This window comes from Microcebus murinus, chromosome 8, assembly GCF_040939455.1.
Source record: "Microcebus murinus isolate Inina chromosome 8, M.murinus_Inina_mat1.0, whole genome shotgun sequence".
Taxonomy (NCBI): domain Eukaryota; kingdom Metazoa; phylum Chordata; class Mammalia; order Primates; family Cheirogaleidae; genus Microcebus; species Microcebus murinus.
Window position 1 is genome coordinate 65,530,397 of NC_134111.1, and position 22,519 is coordinate 65,552,915.

General features: G+C 37.9%; 1 protein-coding gene across 2 annotated transcripts in view; it reads left to right on the forward strand.

Annotated features, from left to right (window-relative positions):
• Positions 1–22,519, forward strand: part of MFSD6 (major facilitator superfamily domain containing 6) — an 80,891-nt gene that overhangs the window by 12,879 nt on the left and 45,493 nt on the right. For both annotated transcript variants that reach the window (XM_012776885.2, XM_012776887.2), the window contains exon 2: positions 12,296–13,904. In XM_012776885.2, coding sequence (XP_012632339.1) covers positions 12,349–13,904 — 1,556 coding nt within the window. In that variant the 5' untranslated portion in view covers positions 12,296–12,348. The remainder of the gene's footprint in view (positions 1–12,295; positions 13,905–22,519) is intronic.

Here is a 22,519-nt window from a genome sequence, read left to right on the forward strand (position 1 = left end):
TCATTGTTACATCATAGCATATATTATCATCATGTTTATAAATCTGACCTTTGACAATTATTCAAAAAATATATTCTGGTCTCAGTTTTTTTTTCTTTAAAAATTGAATCCAGTTCTACATTCTTATCTATTTATGGATGACTTTATGTTTGAGCAGTTTTAATTTAAATACTTCATGAAGAAAGCTATCAATTTTAACAAGAATGACTTCATTGTCTCTCATCAATAATTCAGAAATACCTGCTAGTTGAATGCCTCACTGTAGGTGCTGGTAGGATGTCTTTCCAGGTTTTAAAAAGGCATGTTATATTTTCATAGTAGTGGTATTGATTAATATCATTGGAGTGTGCACTTTTGAAAACTTGCGAATGAGAAGATTTCTCAGAGAAGTTCATAAATTTAATTCTGTATATAATTTGAAATGTCTTCTTGCCTTTTTTCTGATTTCTTTTTTAAAAAAGCTTTAAGACTCAGACGTTTAATCCAAAATATTAGCTGAATGAATTCTTGTTAGTTGACCTCTGTCTTAGTCTGCTCAGGCTGCTGTAACAAAATGCTATACATAGACTGGGTGGCTTAAACCACAACTTATTTATCACAGATCTGCATACTGAGAAGCCTAAGATCAAGGCGCCAGTAGATTTGGTTCCTGGTGAGGGCCCTCTTCCCAGCTTGTAGCCACCTGTCTTCTTGCTGTGAGTGCAGAGAAAGGGGTGGGGAGAGAAAGATATCTACGTCTTCCTGTTCTCATAAAGGCACTAATTCCATCATGAGGGTCCCATCCTATGACCTCTTCTCAACTAAATTACCTCCAAAAGAGCCTACCTCCAAATACTATCATGGTCAGTGTTAGGGCTCTGACTTACCAATTTGGGGGGGGCACAAACATTCAGCCCATATCAACCTCTTAATGAACAAAGTCTCCTCTCACTTTGTAAACAGGTTAAGTGCCTCATCCAGCATATAAATATTTTTACTACTCTTTACCAACTTGCTCTACCCTTACTTATGACAAGTTAAATATAATTTAATTCAGACAAAGACACCGTACTTTGGGACGTATTTGTTTTTGGTTTGTTTCTTTTTGTCCCTGATCCTGTGATTTCATGATGACCATATTTATGCTTTATTTTGTTATTATGTTTATAGTGTGATTTCTCCATGTTCTGGTTCCTTTTCATCAAAATCTAAATATGACCTAAAAATATTGAGTCTAAAAACTAATGATCTGAATTGAAGCTAAAAGTTTTTGTTTGTATTTTTAGATTTGAAATTCATGTAAAAATTACTGAGTGTGACATTTATATAAAAGGTACTGGATGTTATATTACAGGAACATTTCATTAACTACTTTGCATTTGTTGATACTTAGAGAACTACTTAACATCTGGACTTATGTAACAAGAGAAACCTTGTGTAACCTATGATGATAAAAAATCATTTGAATAGGATAGAGAGGAAAGAATGGTTTGAGAAAGCCACTTACCAAGGTTTAAATCAACATTTTGATGTAAGATATTTTATATCTTTGAAATAGCATTCAGATGTCAGTTCTCCCTCATCACTTGGATAATTCAGGGGATTATGCCTGGTTAAGAGGACTTTGTGCCCTTCTCTTACCTACTTGGTAAAAATTTGGGAGTTGATTTATGTAGGATAATTAATTACAGGTCACTATAGGGCACCTGATTAGAATTCATGCAGTCAGACATTCTGTATAATTCTGAAAAATTTTTAGTCAGTGATAGAAGAGTATTAGTAGCTGGGTTTAATGATTGTGTTTTGTAAAGACAAAGCTCATATGACTATATAGTTCTTTTTTAGTTTTGCCTTTTACTTTTAAATGAGAGTTATGCATGTTTAAAGTATAAAAGAATTGGCTAGTGTGGGCTGTAACCTTAGTACTTTGGGAGGCTGAAGCAGGAGGATTGCTTGAGGCCAGGAGTTCAAGACGAGCCTGGACAATATAGGGAGACCCCCCACCTCTGCAAAAAACTTAAAAAATTAGCTAGGCACAGTAGTCCTAGCTCCTCAGGAGGCTGAGGCAGGAGGATGGCTTGAGCCCTGGAATTTGAGGTTGTGGTGTGCCATGATCGTGTGCCATTGCAGTCTAGCTTGGGCAACAGAGTGAGACCTTGTCTCAAAAACAAACAAACAAAAAGACCAACTCCTCCCAAACCCCATATGTTTACAAGGTTTGTAACAAAACAAAAAACAGACTTCTGTGCCCTCTGTCCTTATTTATCCTCCCAGAGGCAACTATTACTTTTTGTCATTATTTTGATATTCACCTGTATACCTTTGAATAAAATGCTTATATTCTTATTTCTTGACTTTAAAATAGAGATTTTTTTTGTTTTTTGTTTTTTTTGTAATCACTCACATTTTACAGGTGGGATAAAATATAGATATTGCCTATTGTCTGAAAGATAGACAGAGTTAACTCTCTTTCCTGTCTGTGACTCTCCAACCTGCTCAACTTTCTCATTTCTCTTATCTTTCCAGTGTAGTTATGTGGCAATTTTGGTTAGGTCAGTATGAACTGTTTGCACCTAGTGTAATCATAGCAGTGACATGTAGTAAACTATTTTTCCTTCTTCTGCGCAACTTTTTGTTTTCTTTTAGTGTTTTGTTTACTTAATTTCTCTGTACTTATCACTTATTCATTCCTGAACTCTTCACCAATTGCCTAAATTTCCTCTTAGGACATTCCGATGTGTTGGTATTCTACCAGTGTCATTTTGCGGACGGAGTCTCTCCTGGAACCGTCAGACCTGTGCCCTTCCTGTCTGGTGCACAGCTGTCATCCTGGGGTCTCCAATCCCATCATCCTTGTATTGTGTTTGTTCCTCTCCCATGTTAGATCTCATTAATACTTCTCATATCCCATGTCTTACTCTCGCTTGATTTTATCACTTAGGTTTGAGAATGGGTACATAAACTATACTTTTTTGAGAAATTTCATATGTAAAATATCTTTATTTCACCCATAAACTTGAGTAATAATTTGGCTGGGTACAACTTGCAATGTGGTTGTTGAGAGATATGAAGCCATTCTGGTTTCTGATTGTTATGTGAATTATTTTATTCCCTGGAAGTTGGTAGGATCATTTGTCCCAGTGTTTTGAAATTTTGATGATGTGCTTTAGCTTGTGTCTGTTTTTACCAGTTGTGTTAAGTACTAGGTGGGTCATTTCACTCAGACAACTCTTATTTTTCAGTTCTGAGAAATTTTCTAGAGATTTAAAAATTTCCTTCCCTTAATTTTTTTCTATTCTTTCACAGTTATTATTTTCTAGATGTTTGATTTCCTAGGTGATCCTGTATTTGTGTTATATTTTCTAATTTTATCTTTTCCTTTTCTTCATTTTGAGTTTTTTTATTATTATTATTGGTAGGATAACATAGTTCAGTGACTTTTTGCAAAGTGAATATATTGGTAACATAAAGATCCAGGTCAAAAAACGTAGCATTATTAGCATCCTTAATAGTTACCGCCTCCCCTAAGGGGAACTACCACCTTAACTTTTTTTTCAGTTAAACTTTATTTTGAGATCATTGTAGATTCACACACAGTTGTAAGAAATAATAATGTAGAAATACCGCATGTATTTTGTACCCATTTTCTCCCAATGGTAATGGGTTGTGTAGCACAACTGAGATTGATGCAGTCAAGATACAGAATATTTCCTTTTCTTTTCTTTCTTTCTTTCTTTTTTTTTTGAGACAGGGCCTTGCTTTGTCTCCCAGGCTGGAGTTCAGTGGCATGATCATGGCTCAGTGCAGCCCTGAACTCCTGAGCTCAAGTGATAATCCTGCCTCAGCCTCCTGAGTAGCTGGGACTACAGGCATGCGGCCCCATACCTGGCTAATTTTAAAAAAAAATTTTTGTAGAGATGGTGGGGGGGGGGGAAGGTTGATGAAATCTAACATCAGTCTTTCTTTTATAGAGCCTGCTTTTGGTGTCAAGTTTAAGAACTCCGCCTAGCACTAGAGGCTGAAGATTTTCACCTACGTTTTTTCCTAAAAGTTTTATAGTTTTACCTTTTACAGTTAAGGCGATGATCTAGTTTGAATTAATATTCATAGAAGATATGAGACTTAGGTCGAGGTTTGCTTTTTGCCTATGAACATCTAATTGCTCCAACACCATTTGTTGAAAGGTTACCTTTCTCCCATTGAATTGCTCTTGCATCTTTTGTCAAAAACCAGTTAGTCATATTTTGAGTTCTCTATTCCATTGATCTCTGTGTCTGTTCTTCTGATACTATGACACAGTCTTGATTACTGAGTAGCTATATAATAAATACTCTTTTTCAAAATTGCTTTAGCCATTCTAGTTTCTTTCTGTTCCTGTGTAAATTTTAGAATAATCTTGTCTATATCTACAAAAATGTCTTGCTGAGATTTTGATAGGGATTGTGTTAAACCTGTATATCAATTTGAAGAGAATTGAAATCTTTACTTCATTAAAAGTTCCAATCCATAAACTTGGCATGTCTCTTCATTTATTTAGGTCTTTCATTTCTTTCGTCAGCATTTTGTAGTTTTTAACATTACAGTCCTGTATAGGCTTTGTTAATTTATACCTAAGTATTTCTTTTTTTAATGCAGTTGTAAATGGTATTATGTTTATAATTTTGGTGTCCATGTGGTCCTTGCTAGTATGTAGAAATACAATTGGTTATTGTATGTTTATCTTGTATCCTGTGAACTTGCTGAACTCACTTATTAGTTCTAGAAGTTTTTTTGTAGATTTCTTGGGATTTCTACATAGACAGTCATGTCAGCTAGAATAGGGATAGTTTATTTCTTCCTTTTTGATCTGTATGCCTTTTGTTTTCTTTTCTTTCCTATTGCATTGGCTAGCACTTCCAGTACTATGTTGCATAAAAGTGGTGAGAGCAGTCTTCCCTTAGAGAAAAAGCATTCAGTCTTTAATCATTAAGTGTAATGTTAGCTGAAGGTTTCCATAGGTGATCTTTATCAAGCTGAGGAAATTCCCTTCTATTCCTATTTTTCTGAGACTTTTTATCATGAGTATTTAATTTTGTCAGATGCTTTTTCTTCATTGATTGATAGGATCAAGTAGTTTTTCTTCTTTAGCTTGTTAATATGGTATATTGCATTGATTGATTTTCAAATATTTCCTCAGCATTATATCTCTGGAATAAATCATACTTGGTCATGGTAAATAATTCTTTTTATATATTACTAAACTTTCTTTTCTTATATTAAGGATTTTTGTATCTAGATTTATGAGGGATATTGGTCTGTATTTTTCTGGTTTTTGGATGGTCTTTTTTCTGGGTATAGAATTCTGGGTTGACAATTCTTTTCTTGTAGCATTCAAAAAATATTGTCCCACTTCCTTCTGGTGTCCATGGTTCCTGAGAAATTCTCTATCATTTGCATTGTTTTTCTTATATTGGTAATTGTGATTTCTGTCTCTCTGCTTTCAAGATTTTTTTCTTTGTCTTTAGTCTTCAGAAGTTTAAGTGTGATGGGTCTTGGTGTGGGCTTTTTTAGGTTTATCCTGTTGGGGTTGTGCAGCTTCTCGAATCTGTAGGTTTATGTCTTCTTTCCAGTTTGAGAAGGGTTTTTTTGTTTGTTTTTTGTTTTTTCTTTCTTTTTTTTTTTTTATTTTGGCATATTATGGGGGTACAGATTTTAAGGTTTCAATAAATGCCCATTTCCTCCCCTCCCCCCAAAAGTCTGAGTCTCCATCATGACCATCCCCCAGATGGTGCACATCTCACTCATTATATATGTATATACCTGCCCCCCTCCCCCCTCCCACCTGCCCAATACCCTATTACTGTAGTACCTATGTGTCCACTTAGGTGCTACTCAGTTAATACCAGTTTGCTGGAGAATATATCTGGTGCTTGTTTCTCCATTCTTGGGATACTTGAGAAGTTTTTTTTTACTTTACTTCTTTGAGTACTTTTTCACCCCTCACATTTTTCTCCTCACCTCCCAGGACTATGATGACATCATTGTTAGATGTTTTGTTACAGTCCCACAGGTCCTTAAGGCTCTGTTAATTTTTTTTTCCAATCTATTTTCTCTCTGTTCAGATTGAGTAATTTCTATTCTGTATTCTAACTCACTGATTCTTCCGTCTGTCCTCTCTATTCTGCTATCAAGTTCATCCATTGGCTTTTTTAACATTTTTGTTATTGTATTTTCCAGTTAATATTTTTATTTTTTCTTATATATTTCTTTGCTGAGCCTTGCTGTTTTTTTTGTTTCAAGCATATTTATAAATGTTTATTTTAGCATTTTTATAATATGATGGCTGTTTTAATATTGTCATCACGCTATTTTAACATTCCTGTTGTGTCAGTGTTTGCATTTATTGATTGTCTTTCTTCATTCAGTTTGAGGTCTTCCTACTTGGTCTTGCATGCATCTTGGTATGATGCATGATCTTTGATTGAATGCTGGAAATTTGGGGTATTACATTATGAGACCCTGGATCTTATTTGAACCTTGTGTTTTGGCTGACTTTTTCTGAAATTGCTCTGGCGAGGGAATGTGGGATGCTGCTGCATTACTGCCAGCTGGAGGAAGAAGTCCAGGTTCTCCACTCAGCCCCTGTTGACAGCTGAGGGACGGAAGGCTTTTCATTACTGTGAAGTGGAGATGGGTGTTCCAGCTCCCCATTAAGGGTGCCCACATGGCCTTTACTGACACCCAGTAGGGGTGGGGGTGGGGGTGTCCTGACTGCTGGGCAGTGGTGAAGGTCCTGATTTTCCACTGTGCTGCCTCTGACATCACCCCAGTGGGGCAAAGTACCTTGTTACTAACGAGTGGGATGGCAGTCCAGGCTCCCTGTGTAGTCTCCACTGATCCTGTGGCTTTATTACTGCCTAGGAGGGATGAAAGTACCAGCTCTCTACTTCCCCTTTGCTGACCCCACCTCGACTGAGGGGTTGGGGTACTCCATTATAGCCTGGCGAAGGTGGAAATCTAGGCTCCCTACTCAGTCTTTGCTGGTGCCAGTAGGAATGGAAGTAGAGCCACGGTTATTAATATTTTCCTGTGGTATTCAGCAGAGTAGAGCAGTTATTATCTAAAGTTTTCTGTCTTTCTAGGTGTCCCTTTCCTAGTCCTTTGACTAGAGAGAGCAGGCATTTGTTGGGGCTTTTTTGTTTGCACTCATCTACACCCATTGGTATTTCTGGTTTCTTCAACTCTGCTCATCTCTGTGTTGAACCAAAGTCTCTAGCCAGTCTGTCTTCTTTTGTGTACCTTTGAGTCGTCTATGTTTATATTATATATATTGTCCAGAGTTTTTTTTTTTTTTGAGACAGAGTCTCCCTTTGTTACCCAGGCTAGAGTGAGTGCCGTGGCGTCAGCCTAGCTCACAGCAACCTCAGACTCCTGGGCTCAAGCAATCCTCCTGCCTCAGCCTCCCGAGTAGCTGGGACTACAGGCATGCGCCACCATGCCCGGCTAATTTTTTCTATATATATTAGTTGGCCAATTAATTTCTTTCTATTTATAGTAGAGAGAGGGTCTCGCTCTTGCTCAGGCTGGTTTCGAACTCCTGAGCTCGAGCTATCTGCCCGCCTCAGCCTCCCAGAGTGCTAGGATTACATGCCTGAGCCACCGCGCCCGGCTTGTCCAGAGTTTTTAATTGTACTTAGCAGAGCAGCAGGGAAAACTATGTCTATCCCATCTTCTGGAAGAGAAGTCTATCATGAGTTTTGCCTGCTTGTTTTTTCCCATAAATGGAATCATATGGTATGTGATATTTTGTTTCTTGCTTCCCTCAGTCTTTATTATGTTTGTGAGGTTCATCCTTGTCTTCGCATGTAGTTGTATTTTGTTCATTTTTTACTGTTGTCAGTATTTCATTGAATGGATATACTACAATTTATGCATCTGCTATAGATACGTTGCAACCAGTTTTGAGCTATTAAAGTTGTTCTGCTGTTAACACATTTGTAGATGTATTTTTGTGAATATATTACTATTTGATACATATATAGGAGTTGTCATAGTGTATACACTCAAGAGTAGTAGCTATTCCCAATTTTCAAATATATGGTATTAGCATATCAATTTACACCCCCACCAGCAATCTATTAGAGTTCCATTTGCTCCACATCTTCATCAACACTGGATTGTAGGTTGAGGATATTTTATCTGAAATGCTTGGGACCAGAAGTGTTTCAGATTTAGGATTTTTTCAAATTTTGGAATATTTGCATTATACTTACTGGTTCAACATCCCAAATCCAAAAATGTGAATCAAAAATGCTACAATGAACATTTCCTTTGAGTATCATGTCAGTGCTCAAAAATTTTCAGATTTTGGAGCATTTTGTTTTTTAGATTTTCAGATTAAGGATACTTAACCTATATTTGTCTTTTTTATTTTAACCATCTTTGGAGTATGCTGAATTATTGCATTCTGGTTTTAAGCTTTCACTGGTGATTAATCAAGTAGAGCATCTTTTTTATATATTTATTGGCATTTGCATAAGGTCTTTTTGTGAAGTGCCTGTTCAAGTCTTTTCCCCATTTTTCCTGTTGAGTTACCTGAAATGTTCCTACTAATTTTTTTTCCCTATTAATTTTTATTGAAGAACTCTTTATAAGTCTGGATACACTCTGTCAGATATATGTGTGTGTATGTGTGTGTGTGTAAATATATACATATAAAACACCCCCACCAAAATATCATCTGCCACTCTTTGACTTGCCATTTCAGTCTTTAATGTTGGCTTTTTAGGAACAGTTCTCAATTTTAATGAAGTCCAATTACTTTTTCTTCCTTAATGCTTAGTACATCTTGTGTCTAATACATTTTTTTCTATTCCTAGGTCTTTAGGATTTTTTTTAATCTTTTCTTCTAAGAGCTATGTTATTTTATCTTTTACTTTTAGATCTAGAGTCGATCTGAAATTGATTTCTGTGTATGATGTGAGATACAGGTATCTGTTTATTGTTCTTTTTCTTCTTTTTCCTAAGAAGTTTCCTCAAATTTTTCTCTCATATCTCTTAATTTTTTATTTATGATATAATACTTATAATTTCCAGAGATGTTTTTTATTTGAGCATTCCTTTTAACTATCCATACTACTCCTTCTTTAAAAATATTATTATCCTGTATTTATTTCATGGTCACATTATTTTATTTTATTTCTGAAGATATTAATAATTTAAAATATTTCCTTCCATACCTAGCTTCTGTTTTCTCCAAATTGATTTTTTTCCTGTTTGTTTTGGTTCTATCTTTCATGTAACACACTTTTCCTCAAATGTCTTACAATCCTTGGTAACTACTCATATTTAGTGGAAGGGCTTGAGAACTCTGAACTCCTTTATAGAGTGATTTGGTTGGGTTGTTTAGTTGGGGAGGCTTTAGCATTAGTACCTACAGGCCATTCTTCATGAGCTAATCAGATTCTCTGGAGAAGAGGCTTCAAGTTTCCTGCCTAGTAGATGAAAGTGTTTCTAGCCTCTGGGAATCTAATGAGGAAAGTGGAATGGGGACTGGGAAAGGTGCCAAGGCTTAGAATCCACGATGTATATGTTGGCTTGATGTCCTGTTTTCAGTGTGGCACCGCTACTTGCAATTCAGCCTGGTGCTGTGTGGCTAAAGAACCTCTGTTTTCTCCTTTTTACAGGGAAAAACCTATAGTTGTTTGGCAGCTATGTGAAGTGGGGAAGGGGATTGGACATTCCTAGTTGGAGTTTAGACTTTCAGTCAACTCTCTTAGCAGCACCCTCCCCCACAACTTGTAGATAAACCTAACATGGCCAACTCATGAAGCTTTGAGGGATTCTGAGTAGTAAATTATATTAGTTCTTGGCTTTCCTCATTGTCAACCAAAGTTTTAGTTTTCTCAGAGCTATTAAGTAATTCACCAATTGTTTACTTTCTGGCTTCCAGAATTTTATTTTATTACTGTTATATGCCCTTTAACTCTTTCTAGTTTGAATTATGACTTTAAAAATAAGCTTGTTTGTGTGTGTGTGTGTGGTCATTTTAGTGGGGTTTAGGGAAGGATTCAAACTAGTGTTCCAGCAAGTGGAATAGCAAGTGTAACAGCAAGTGTTAACAGCGACTGACCAGGGAAAGAACCAGGCAGCACACAGAGGTCGGAGAATCAGCCTTATTCTCCTGGTGGGCTCAGAGGGGCATGCCACCAAATTCTGAGCCCTGCTTCCTTGTTCTCCTCCGGTTTTGTATACTTCTTGGCGTTACACACAGCCAATCAACTATGAGCATGAGGAGTTATCCAATCCGCGGTGGGATTCAAAAAGTATTTAGTCAGCAACAAGCTTTACATCCAATCAGCAGTGGGATTCAAAAAGTATCCAATTAGCAGTGAGTTCAACCATGGGGCCTTGGGGTGGGGGTTTTTCCCTATCACTAGATGTGTTCAATCTACCCTCTTCACCCAAAAGTATCGTGCAATTCTATACATTTTAAACACAAATGAATATTTTAAAAATTTTGAGCTTAGGAATTAAATGAATTTAGAAAATAAGTCCACGGGGGAATTATTTGTTCTTCTCAAGTGAAGAATTGGAATTGGAATGACTGAGTTGGATAGGTGAAGGCACTAATGATGAAGGGAAAGTATGTATAGAATACTGAAGAAAGTCTTTCATAACTAGGCAGAAATGATTGTATTTTGCTTTGTCTTCAAGTTTTCTTAGAGAAAAAATGTTTTCCTTTCACCATTAAGAAAAACGTGATTTGGGAACTAGATAGAGTGAAGGTTGTACAACATTGTGAATATACTAAATGCTACTAAATTGTTCACTTTAAAATGGTTAATTTTGTGTTATGTGAATGTTACCTCAGTTAAAAAATTTTTTTTATCCTATAAAAAGAACACATTAACATTTTCAAAGCTTATAGTGAAATTGACTGCTGGCTTTTGGGGATAAATTGACTTATTACATAGGCCTCATTAAGTTGTGTTTCCACTGGTTTCCTGGCTTTATAGAGATAAAAATGTTTACAAGCATAATTTTGGGAGGTTTTCAGAATGTTAGTCTTCATTTTGGGAAAATGGGTGGCAAGTGGAATGGATATGTTTCTCTGGTAGAGAATGTGAAAGGAATTAACAAGTATTTAATGTATACAGCTCCTACCATCAGAATATGTTCATTGCAATGACATGATAAATCTTGGTATAAGTAAGACCTTTTGACTCTTTATTTGATTTAATCTTTAATGGAAGGAAAATTCTGATGGAATATGGCACAGTTCTTATAAATTTATCCATTGATATATTGCTAATCTCTTATATGAAACACCCTGTCTCTTAAATTAAAAGGTTTAGTGGCATTTTACTATCCAAAATGTGGCATTTGTCATTTTAGTGTTGTGTATTAGAACATATGTCACGAAGCCATAATATCAGGGTTCAAATCCTGGTTCTGCCACTTATTAAAGTTTTTTTTTTTTTTTGTTTCGGCATATTATGGGGGTACAGATTTTAAGGTTTCAATAAATGCCCATTTCCCCCCAACACTTATTAAAGTTTTATTGCCTCATTTTTCTCATCTGTTAAATGGACAAGATCATAGGATATTGTGATGGATATGAATCAATACATGTAAAGATCTTTAAATGTTATCTGGCACAGAGTAAATGCTCAATAAAAGTCATCTGCTACTTTTTTCCTGATATTTTCTTAAATTGTAATCTATAAAAGCACAACTGGAGAAATGTATATAGTATTAGCAATGTGAAGACTACTTCCTTATCAGGATGTCTTTGTCATGTCACTAGTGACCAATTTCAGTTGCAGAAGTACAGTTGGCTCCCTCTTTCTCATTACATTTGTGGTTGTGGCTAAAGTGTAATCTATGTTTCCTCAGAAACTGAATGGTTTTAGCTCCTTTTTTTCCCCTAAAGAATTCTAGACTCCGTAATGCAGTGGATTTGTTTGAAGAGTAAAACCAAGAAACTGTGAAAAGTGTTTATTTTCAACTTCCTGTATTTGGTTTAGACATAATCCCTATCATTTGCACATTTTCCCTGGTAATCAATGAAAAGATTGGGAATGAATCTGACCTATAAACCTGACATTGGAAGATGTAATTAGCCAGTCAGTAGCCACAAAAAGTATTCCATTTTTTAAAAGCGATTTTTCTTTACTGGTATTGTGTGGCTGCAAGTGATAAATGGTGAGAGTCTTCTCTCACAATTATTATTTTAGCTACAGTTTGTAACTCCTTAGTTTCCTGCAAGATGAAGTTCTGTGTTTACATGTTATGATTGTCATTACTAAGCCATCTTTTAAATTTTACTTTACAGATCAACAATCAAAATTCTGAAGGTCATAAACTTTCTGATGGTGGCGGGAAGCCATGGCGGCAGATGATAAAGTTGCTATCTTAACTGATGACGAAGAGGAGCAGAAGAGAAAATATGTGCTCGCTGATCCCTTTAATGGCATTTCCAGGGAACCAGAACCACCTTCAAATGAAACACCCTCCTCCACAGAAACAGCTGCTATTCCTGAGGAGGAAATAGACTGGATAGAGAAACATTGTGTTAAAATCAACAACGATCTTCTAATTTCCAAGGTCTTTTATTTTTTCTTTTACTCTGCCTATGGCTCTCTCTACCCGCTTTTGCCTGTGTACTATAAACAGCTGGGAATGTCACCCAGCCAGAGTGGACTGCTAGTAGGTATTCGATACTTCATTGAATTCTGCAGTGCCCCCTTTTGGGGTGTAGTTGCAGATCGCTTTAAAAAAGGCAAAATTGTCCTGCTCTTTTCTCTTTTATGTTGGGTTTTATTCAACCTGGGCATTGGCTTTGTCAAACCTGCTACCTTGAGATGTGTACCAAAGATTCCCCCGACAGCTCGCCCCACCAACGCAAGTCAGCAGGTAACCATCCTGCCAACGAATGCTTCCCTTACCTCTTTCCTTACCATATCACCAAAAATACGTGAGAAACGGGACCTGCCCACTACCTATTGGCCATCATTGTTAGAAACGGGGCCCAACGTCTCAGATGCTGTTGTTGTTTCAGCAGCTCCAGACAAGACCAGTGAACCCACTCTGCAGCCCCAGACACATGAAATTACTCACCATATTATGGACTTGACCTTGAACTCGAGCATAGCTCCTCCTACCCCCCCAGGAAATGTAACCAGGGAGACAACCACTGTTGTCACTACCACCAAATCTTTACCTTCTGACCAAGTCACCCTTGTGTATGATCAACAGGAAGTTGAAGCTATATTCTTGGTGATCTTGGTAGTTGTCATCATAGGAGAATTTTTCAGTGCCTCTTCTGTCACGATTGTAGACACGATAACACTCCAGTATCTGGGAAAACACAGAGACCGCTATGGATTGCAGCGCATGTGGGGCTCCTTGGGCTGGGGCCTGGCGATGCTGTCCGTGGGCATCGGGATTGACTACACCCATGTAGACGTGCTCATTGATGGAAAGGGGTGTAAGCCCCCTGAGTACCGGAACTACCAGATCGTCTTCATCGTCTTTGGTGTTCTCATGACCATGGCCTTGATCGTGGCTACTCAGTTCCGGTTCCGCTACAACCACTTCAAGAATGAAGATAATAAAGGGAAAGAGGTGGAGATCCCTCAGGTGGAGAGGAACACCTCCACGGAGTCCTCTGAGGACACCCCGACCACCACAAGCCACTCGCAGGCCTTCAACTTTTGGGACTTAATCAAACTGCTCTGCAGTGTGCAGTACGGCTCAGTGTTGTTCGTGGCTTGGTTCATGGGTTTCGGATACGGCTTCGTGTTCACCTTTCTCTACTGGCATTTGGAAGACCTGAATGGAACTACAACCCTCTTTGGGGTCTGTTCAGTCCTGAGTCATGTGTCTGAGCTGACAGCTTATTTCTTTAGTCACAAGCTTATTGAATTGATTGGCCACATCAGGTAAGAAAATGTTTACTATTCCTACACCTGAGCAATTGAACTTTATGTTTCTATAGTTTATGCCTCCTTGTAACACATGTAGAGATATTATAATTTGTGTTGGGGGGAGGGTTGGGGTGGGAATGGGGCTTTCTCTTGCTCTTCCTCCTTAAAATAGAAACAAAAGGAAGGAAGTCAGGAAACTAGTTGGCTTATCCAAAACAAACAGAGAATGGCAGCCTGCTCTCTCTCACCCCTCAGAAAAGATCTGCAGTTGACTTGAGCAGTGTGCTAAGAGACTCTTACAGTAAATGTTTTCAGGTAGGAGAACACCAATTTAAAGAAATACATTACTCCATGGACCTTAAAGAGGCCACCCATCTCAGGCATTTAGGAAGGAGAGTTTAAGTGGATAAAGTGGATTATGTTTTTTAAGCCTTTGTTTATTCTCAGCCACTTGGTGACATAGATGGAGCTTGAATATATAGCGATGAAGATGTCCATTATTTTATTTTATTTTTTTTGAGACAGAGTCTCACTTTGTTGCCCAGGCTAGAGTGAATCCTGTGGCGTCAGCCTAGCTCACAGCAACCTCAAACTCCTGGGCTCAAGCAATCCTGCTGCCTCAGCCTCCTGAGTAGCTGGGACTACAGGCATGTGCCACCATGCCCAGCTAATATATATATGTTAATTGGCCAATTAATTTCTTTCTATTTATAGTAGAGACGGGATCTCGCTCTTGCTCAGGCTGGTTTCAAACTCCTGACCTTGAGCAATCCGCCCGCCCCGGCCTCCCAGAGTGCTAGGATTACAGGCATGAGCCACCACACCCAGCCAGTGTCCATTATATTTAATAAGGCTGTAATATAACCCAACATAATCCCTAATCGATGATATTACATGGAGGAGGTTCTTAATTTTTTTCTGATGGTTACGTGATTCTCTGCATTTATGAGATGCTTAAAAATCTTTCTTCCACCTAAAATTTCCCATGTAATCCTTTTAGTCAAAAGAAATGCCTAGCGTTTCTTGTATAATGTTTGTCACCATTAATGTTTGCCTGAAGCTGATTGAATAGCACCTTGTTCATTATAGATCTTTCTGTTTTATTGTTGGTTCTAAAATCTGGAGCCAGCTACACTTGATTAAGCATTCTTGCCTCATAGAAAAGTTTGTCCCTAAAATTTGCAGTGCCATAACTAAAAGAAAGCAACCATGTGTGTTTATGTGTATGTGGTAATCTTTAAATCTGCTATTTCTATAAGAAATTAAAAAGTAGAAATAGACAATAAGATTTGAGAAACATTGATGTTTATTTTTTATTTGCTTTCTACTGAGGAAAATATTTTCTAATTTAAAGTTTCAACCTGGAATCAATTTTTTCCTTAAACAATTATGAATATTTTTTCTTGTTTGGTTTGGTTTTGCTTTGGGAGGTTGTGTCCTGTTCCTTCTCTTTCTCCATCTTTGACCCCTTTGTTGTCACTAAACAAAGTCAGGCACTGTGTGGATGGTTCCTGGACTCACAGAATGCCTGAGGCATATTAAGTGGGAGCATTCTGAAAAAGAGCCATATGATATTAAGGACTTGGGCTGTTTAACCTTGTCGAGGCCATGTTTACATTATTTGAGCTTTGTAACTTGACCAAGATAAATTAGATACTTCTCTTCAGCTTGGGTGTATGAGCACATTTCACTGCAGTTAATAGTATCTGTAAAATTATCGTCATTTATTCCCCAAAAGGCAGTTAGGTCTTATAAATAAGCGAAGTTCCTAGATATCATTATTTAATAAGTCAACAACATTAGTTGAACCTGACTCAGTACATGTATGTGTTCAGGTTCTATTTTCAAAGAAATTGTTAGGTTCATTTCACATGCTAAGAAAAGGTATATACAATATTTTCATGATAAAATCCTAATGGATTTACTATTACTTTTGATAATTATATAAGGTTATAATTGTGTTTATCTTTCCTATGTAATATTATTTAAAATTTGCTATATAAAAACCTCCAGTTCACTTAATCTTAATTTTCTAGTTTTATGTACAAAAAGCATCTTCCTTTTCTTACTTAATGATGTGATAGATGAAGATGGCTTTGGTGGTCACATTGTTGCTCCCATGAGCTGCTGGAATTCCATCAATATGTGATCATTCACCTCTTTTGAATTTTAATTCTGTCCATCAAAATGTATTCATTATTTTAAGTACTTTCAAAAGAATCTGATAACAAAATTGAGATTATGTACACATGACTCAGAATGGATATATTTCTTTTGGTGAGAATTTGGAGAGCTCAATCAGATGGTGGTGGTAGTTGAAATTTTGGGGTTTAAAAGTGCAGTGTTGATAGCTTAAATTTCCATTGGAAGAATATCATACATTACATGATTGGTGAAAAGAAATTATTTTTCTCTGAATTATTGGTCTTTATATATTTCGTATTGGATCACAAAGGTGGATCTATCTGTGGCCTTTATGTATACATGTATATTTCTTCAGCATTTTGTGACTGTCCTATTGGAAGTTTGTTTTTAGGAGTCAGCACTACTGTAAAAATTATAAATATCTTAATGTAGTCAGAAGTGGAGTTTCACAAACTTTTTATATGGAGTCATAATAAGAAAAATTCACACCAGAAAACAATTTTAAAAGTAGCACGTCCAGTTTTGAACCACTTAGTATTTTAACAGTTTCACAATTTGGGCCCAGTTTTTCAGGAAATAACCTGTCAGTCCAAACACACACACATACATACACACACACACACAGAGAAAACAATTTCTCATGTTTGACTTTGGATTTTGTCCTTCTCTGGAAAATGACTTTCTCAGGCAAATAGGATAATGCTTAATATTTCCACTAAATATTAGTAAATATAAAGTAAATTTCTTTTGATTTGAAATCACAGTACTTTGGAATTTACAACAAGCATGTTTTTAGGCTCATTTATGTAAAGATGATTACTTAGATATAAATGTATCTTAAGGTATCTTCACTTCGTGGAATGTTTTAACAGCGATGAGTAGGATTGTAATTATTAATAAAACAAAATTGTAATAAATATTAATAATTTGTAAATTGTTACTTTCCAATGTTAGGCCATCACCTGCATTATTTGATTGACATTTATTTACATTTTAAGGAACACACAAAAAATAAACTCAATCTGTGACTTTGCCCTGAAATTCTTACACTCAAGGCCATGTAAATATCCAGAGGAGGTAATATATTATCTATTATTACTCATGAATTACTACTTAATAATAGCTAAGTATCTGTATGAGCTGGTCAGTTTGGAAAGGAGGAAACATGTGACACCAACAGCCAGAGGAGGAACAGCAGGCTTTCCTGATGGGGTGCTGCAGGAAGAGCCAAAACAGATAGCAAGACGCTGCTGAGCTTCAGCTCAGCTGAGGACATGTGATAAACGTCTTGTCATTGGAGGAACAATAAGTATTATAACAGGGAGGAAACTCTGCAGCTGGGACAATCAATTTGAGCTGGCCGCCTGAAGGATTTAGAGAAGATCATGTCTATGATAATTTTGCTTCTCACCCTCTCCCTTGTTTCTACCCACCTCTTTGTGCATCTTTGCTGATCCTAGGCCTTCAGGCTCTCTGATGCTCTCCTTGCCCTGCATGGAAGGGCACTGATTTCTGGATGGGGTGTTTCCCGGGATCTGCTCTGTGCCTGGGTTTAGCTAACCCAGGCTAATAGTCTCAACCATTAGACTCACCAGGAAATCTTTTAAAGCTCACAATGCCCAGGCTGCACCCAAACCAATTAACACAGACTCTCTAGGGGTGTACCCAGGCATTGAAACTTTTTAAAGCTCCCAGGTTGATTCCAGCGTGCAGCCAAGGTGAGAACCACCAAGCTAAGGAGAGGCACAGATGAGAGGAGGAATAGAGGGAGGAAGACAGGGAAAAACCCAGGGCATTTCTTTCTCTCTTTCCAGTTCATGCAGCATATTTTCATAAGCTTTGGAGACTGTTCCCTGTAATCCTTTCAGGTGGTTCTTTGGCCTCTGGTAGTTTTTTTTTTTTTACATGCATTTGCTGGTCAGAAATCAGCTGAAGACTCAGGGGAACCTTCTGCAGGTCTCTGCAGCTCTCTCTTTGTAGTTTTCTCTACTCCTGCACTCACTTCTGCTCCCCAAGATCCTCAGCCTGTCTCATCAGCTCAGGAGACCTGGGTGCCCTGTCAGCAGTGTCTCTGCGAACTGCTGTATCTCTCCCATGGCTCCACCCACTGTGGGTGACCCTGAGCTCCAGCAGCGTCATCTCCTCCCTTCATCCTTCTAACCTAGGCCAGGTAGGCTGCCCGTGGTTCTCTCACAGTGCTGTGGCTTCTCAGCTCTTCCGTCGCCTACCTGACCAAATCCCTGAATTATGACAGGGCGGTGCCTGTTTCCCTCATTAGATCCTGACTCATACACCATCCATCACTGCTTAGGAAGACTTCTGATGGCAGTTGCCACAGTGAAGACGTAGAAATAGAATAAATCAATTCTTGACTAAAAAGCAAAACATGGTGGAACATAGTTTTTCCCCCTTCTAATTTCTTCAGGGATGACTATTTTTTCTTTAAAAATGATTTTCACCGTAATTAAAATGTTTTAAAAGACTTGATTTTCATAGTAAACTTGAAATTATAGTTTATACATGCTTTACAGGAACAAGTATTACTCTGTATTATTTAAAAACCAAAACCTTGCATATTTATTCAGTTTAGTCGAACAATTAGGCCTAGAGAATCCCAGATTAGTAGGATCCAGGGGATGAGCACTAAAAAGAAGGGGGTTGGAAAAAACAGGGGAGGTTGAAACCCAGATGGATGTAGGGGTCAGGAACCTAAACTTCATCTGAAGGCAATAGGGAGCCATAGCAAGATTCCAACCAGGGGAGGGCCATAGATTTTCATATGGATGATCACTCTCATTTGCAATGGGCAGGGTAACTTTGTAGCTGGGAGCCCACTGAGCAGGTTCGTAAGATAGTCCAAGTAAGAGATGGTACAGCCTAAACTGCAGCAGTGGCAGTGGAAATTGAGGGAAGGGATAGATTTGGGCAGTAAAATTGACAGAATGGTTTGGATGTGGGAAGTGAGGTAGAGGCTCCCCATTTCCAGCATGGTGTGGGAGTCCCACGAAACCTAATAGGAAATTCAGAAAGGAGATGTAGAATTGGGGAGGGGATGATTGTTTAGTATAAACTTGAGGCAGATAGATGGGGATGTCTAGCAGACAGCTGACTATTATAGGCCTGAAACTTAATGGAGAGGTTAGGATTGGGGATACAGCTTTAAGACAGTTAAAACCATGAACATGCATAAGACCAACAAGGAAATCATTTGGTCTCAGAGAAATGAGCTGAGGAAGATCAATTATAATTGTCTCCAAGATAGCGTTCCAAGTTTCTGATCTTATTAAAATGTTGGCCTGTGGTTTATTGCTTAAAGCAAGCATCCTTGTGCTTGAGAATATTTTGTGTTGTGGGGAATTGTGTTGTGGTATTTACTGTAACCTATTTCCAGGTCTTGCTTCAGAATTGACTTTCTGAGCATCCCACAGTGCCATTGCCTAGCCAGGCAGCCTGTGTGGGCCTAAGACATAAGCAAGGGAGAGATAAAACAAAGGGAGCAGACTACAAGGAAGAGAGAGGGAAATAAAAGAGAAAGGAAACAGCTGCTTTTCCCAGAGGTATATTTCTTCCTGTTTTTATTTATGAAAGGCATTATTATGTAGTGATTACAAGCATGAGCTGAGTCAGAGAGTACCTGGGTCAGAGCTTGGCTCTGCCAGTTGGCCCTGGACAAGTCATAGAACTTTCTGCATCTCTGTTTTGTCATCTGTAAATAGGGATAGTATTAGCACCTATCTCATAAGGTTTTTGAATGAAGACTAACTGAGATAAAACATGGCAATTGCTTAGAACAGTCATATTAGGAGTTCAGCTCATTTTTAAAATTATTAGTTTGTCAGTCTTCTGATATGTTATTCATAACTACAAGACCCCATTGAATCTCATAAAAATACAGGTGATAGTACAGTGTCAGAAGTGTACAGATTATTAAGCCTGCAAGGTCAATATGTTTGTTGTTTTCAAAACAACTAACATCCCCCCTCAAAAACATCTTGGTCAAATTGAAATTTTTCCCCCCAATTGATGATGACTATAAGTAGTCAAATGGAATGGAATTATATTAAATTGGAAGTGTACTACCTGATGAAGCCTTTATATTTTTGAAGGTTTTGTTCTTATAAACCCTAAAGTTGTCTTCTTAAAGATTGGTTTAGTCTAATACTGATTGGTTAATCAGTATTAGAAAATGAAGTATTTTTATCTTTTAGATTTTGTAGGGTGTGTGTAAAAAACTGGTGATTTGACATACTCTGGCTAGTTAATGAAGTAAAATGTAACAACTTTTCTTAGCACTGGTAAAATGAGGCCTGTTTGGCCTGTGTTTTCTGTGCCAGACTGTTAGGTCTGTCTCCATGTTCCCTGGTCCTCCGTTCCCAGTGTCAGGAATGAGTATTGGTACTGAGAGGAGCCGAGGATGGAGTGATCACAAATACAAGGCGATCTCACACACACAGAGTTTATTGTAAAATGAAAGTACATCTCAGTGGAAGAGACAGATCATTCTTAGCTAGTGGAGAAGACCCCAGAGTCTCAGTGCACGTAACTACCTTTTATATGCTCGCTAGTTTGTCCCACTCTCTCCTGGGTGGGATTGGTTGCCGTTTCCCGCCTTTGGGTGATTGACAGGTTGGGTTATGTAACAGTTTACATAACAGGTTGGGGTTGTATAAGTTTCCTTTTTACCTACGTGTCTTCCCAGAATCCTTCATGAAAACCCTATGGGGATGGGGGTGTCAAAACCATGATGCTAATTAGATGGTAATGCATCCCACCTCAGGTAAGGTCACTAGGAGCTCCTCACTGCACATGCTTCATCTAGGGAAAAGTCTCTAGCCACAAATATCTGATATTGCAATTTCTTTTCTGCATTCTGATTGGTTCCTGCTCTCCATGTTTAGCCACTTCCTCTACCTGCCTTGCTGCCTCTTTGTGCTCCACCCAGACCTAATGAGCTGTATACATAATCGACTGTGGCTGTATGATTTTTCTTGGTCACAGCATCAGCTTTTCACTGAGATAGGAAGATTCCAGTGGAAACCTGTCAAGCCACTTATAGGCATTACAGAAGATAGTTTAGCTTCAACAATAGCTAAACAGTAGTTTTAAAAATGATCAATAGGGCCGGGCGCAGTGGCTCACACCTGTAATCCTAGCACTCTGGGAGGCTGAGGCGGGCGGATCACTTGAGGTCAGGCGTTCGAAACCAGCCTGAGCAAGAGTGAGACCCCGTCTCTACTAAAAATAGAAAGAAATGAATTGGCCAACTAAAAATATATAGAAAAAATTAGCTGGGCATGGTGGCACATGCCTGTAGTCCCAGCTACTCAGGAGGCTGAGGCAGAAGGATCGCTTGAACCCAGGAGTTTGAGGTTGCTGTGAGCTAGGCTGACGCCACAGCACTCTAGCCTGGGGAAACAGAGTGAGACTCTGTCTCAAAAAGAAAAATAAATAAATAAAAAATAAAAATGTGCAATAAATGAGTCTTCTGTTGCAGTGGATTAGGAGTTTACTCATCCGAAGAAGGTAGATTGCAGGCTTAAAGTAACTGGGTTCTTTGCTTTTTAGTGTAAGGGAGATTTTACGGTTCTGCTGAAGTCATTTTATACAACTCAATTTCATTGTTTTTTAAAATTTATAATACAAAAGTATGGTGAAGCAAGAAAGAAAACAAATATAAAGCCACAATATAACTCCTGAAATTGGGTCATCAAATTAAACATTTCTACAGGGGTTAGCAATTATATCATTATGTGTAATTTTATTGTTACAACTTTGAAAGTGAGTGTTTGGGTGCTAATATCAGTTCCTATATCATTCAAAAGCAGTTGTTTCATAAAGACAATGTTTTGTGTTCTATTTTAAATTCTAGTCCTTTTTATACAAAATTACATAGTGAAAAGAAGTGACATTTATGTTTTCTCTTTTTTATCCTATGCATTTTGATAAATTAACTCCAGCCTGCTAATCTGAAATAGATTTAGAGATAAAATAGCCCAGGCACCTCATTTTATGCTTGCCTGAGGATTCAGGCCTACAGTCTTCCATCCATCCTCAGGGTGGCCTTGATGCTTGCTAAGTGAGGCCTTTTGAGTTGACTATCCTGGCTTCCATCCTGCCTCTGCTCCTTCCTTTATTGGGCAATCTTGGGTATGCTTCATGAGCTGAGTCTTAGTTTTATTCTTCTGTAAATCTGGATGGCAATACTTACCTCATAGGCGTATTATAATTACATGAGAACTGCTGCATGGAGTCAGGCAGATGGCAAATGTGCAAGAAGCAGTAGGAGCTGCTGTCAGTGTTACTGTTGGTGGTGGTGCTGTACTATGGCACCTGAGTGTTAGTTATGTTTAACTTATCACAGTATTTAAGAAGAGGTAGAATCTAGCAGACTCAAGTGTATCTTATATTTCTTTTCCAGAATCTCTCTCTTCTAAGAAAATTCAAAAAACACCATACCTTGTTTTGAAGGACCAAATTTTTTTTTT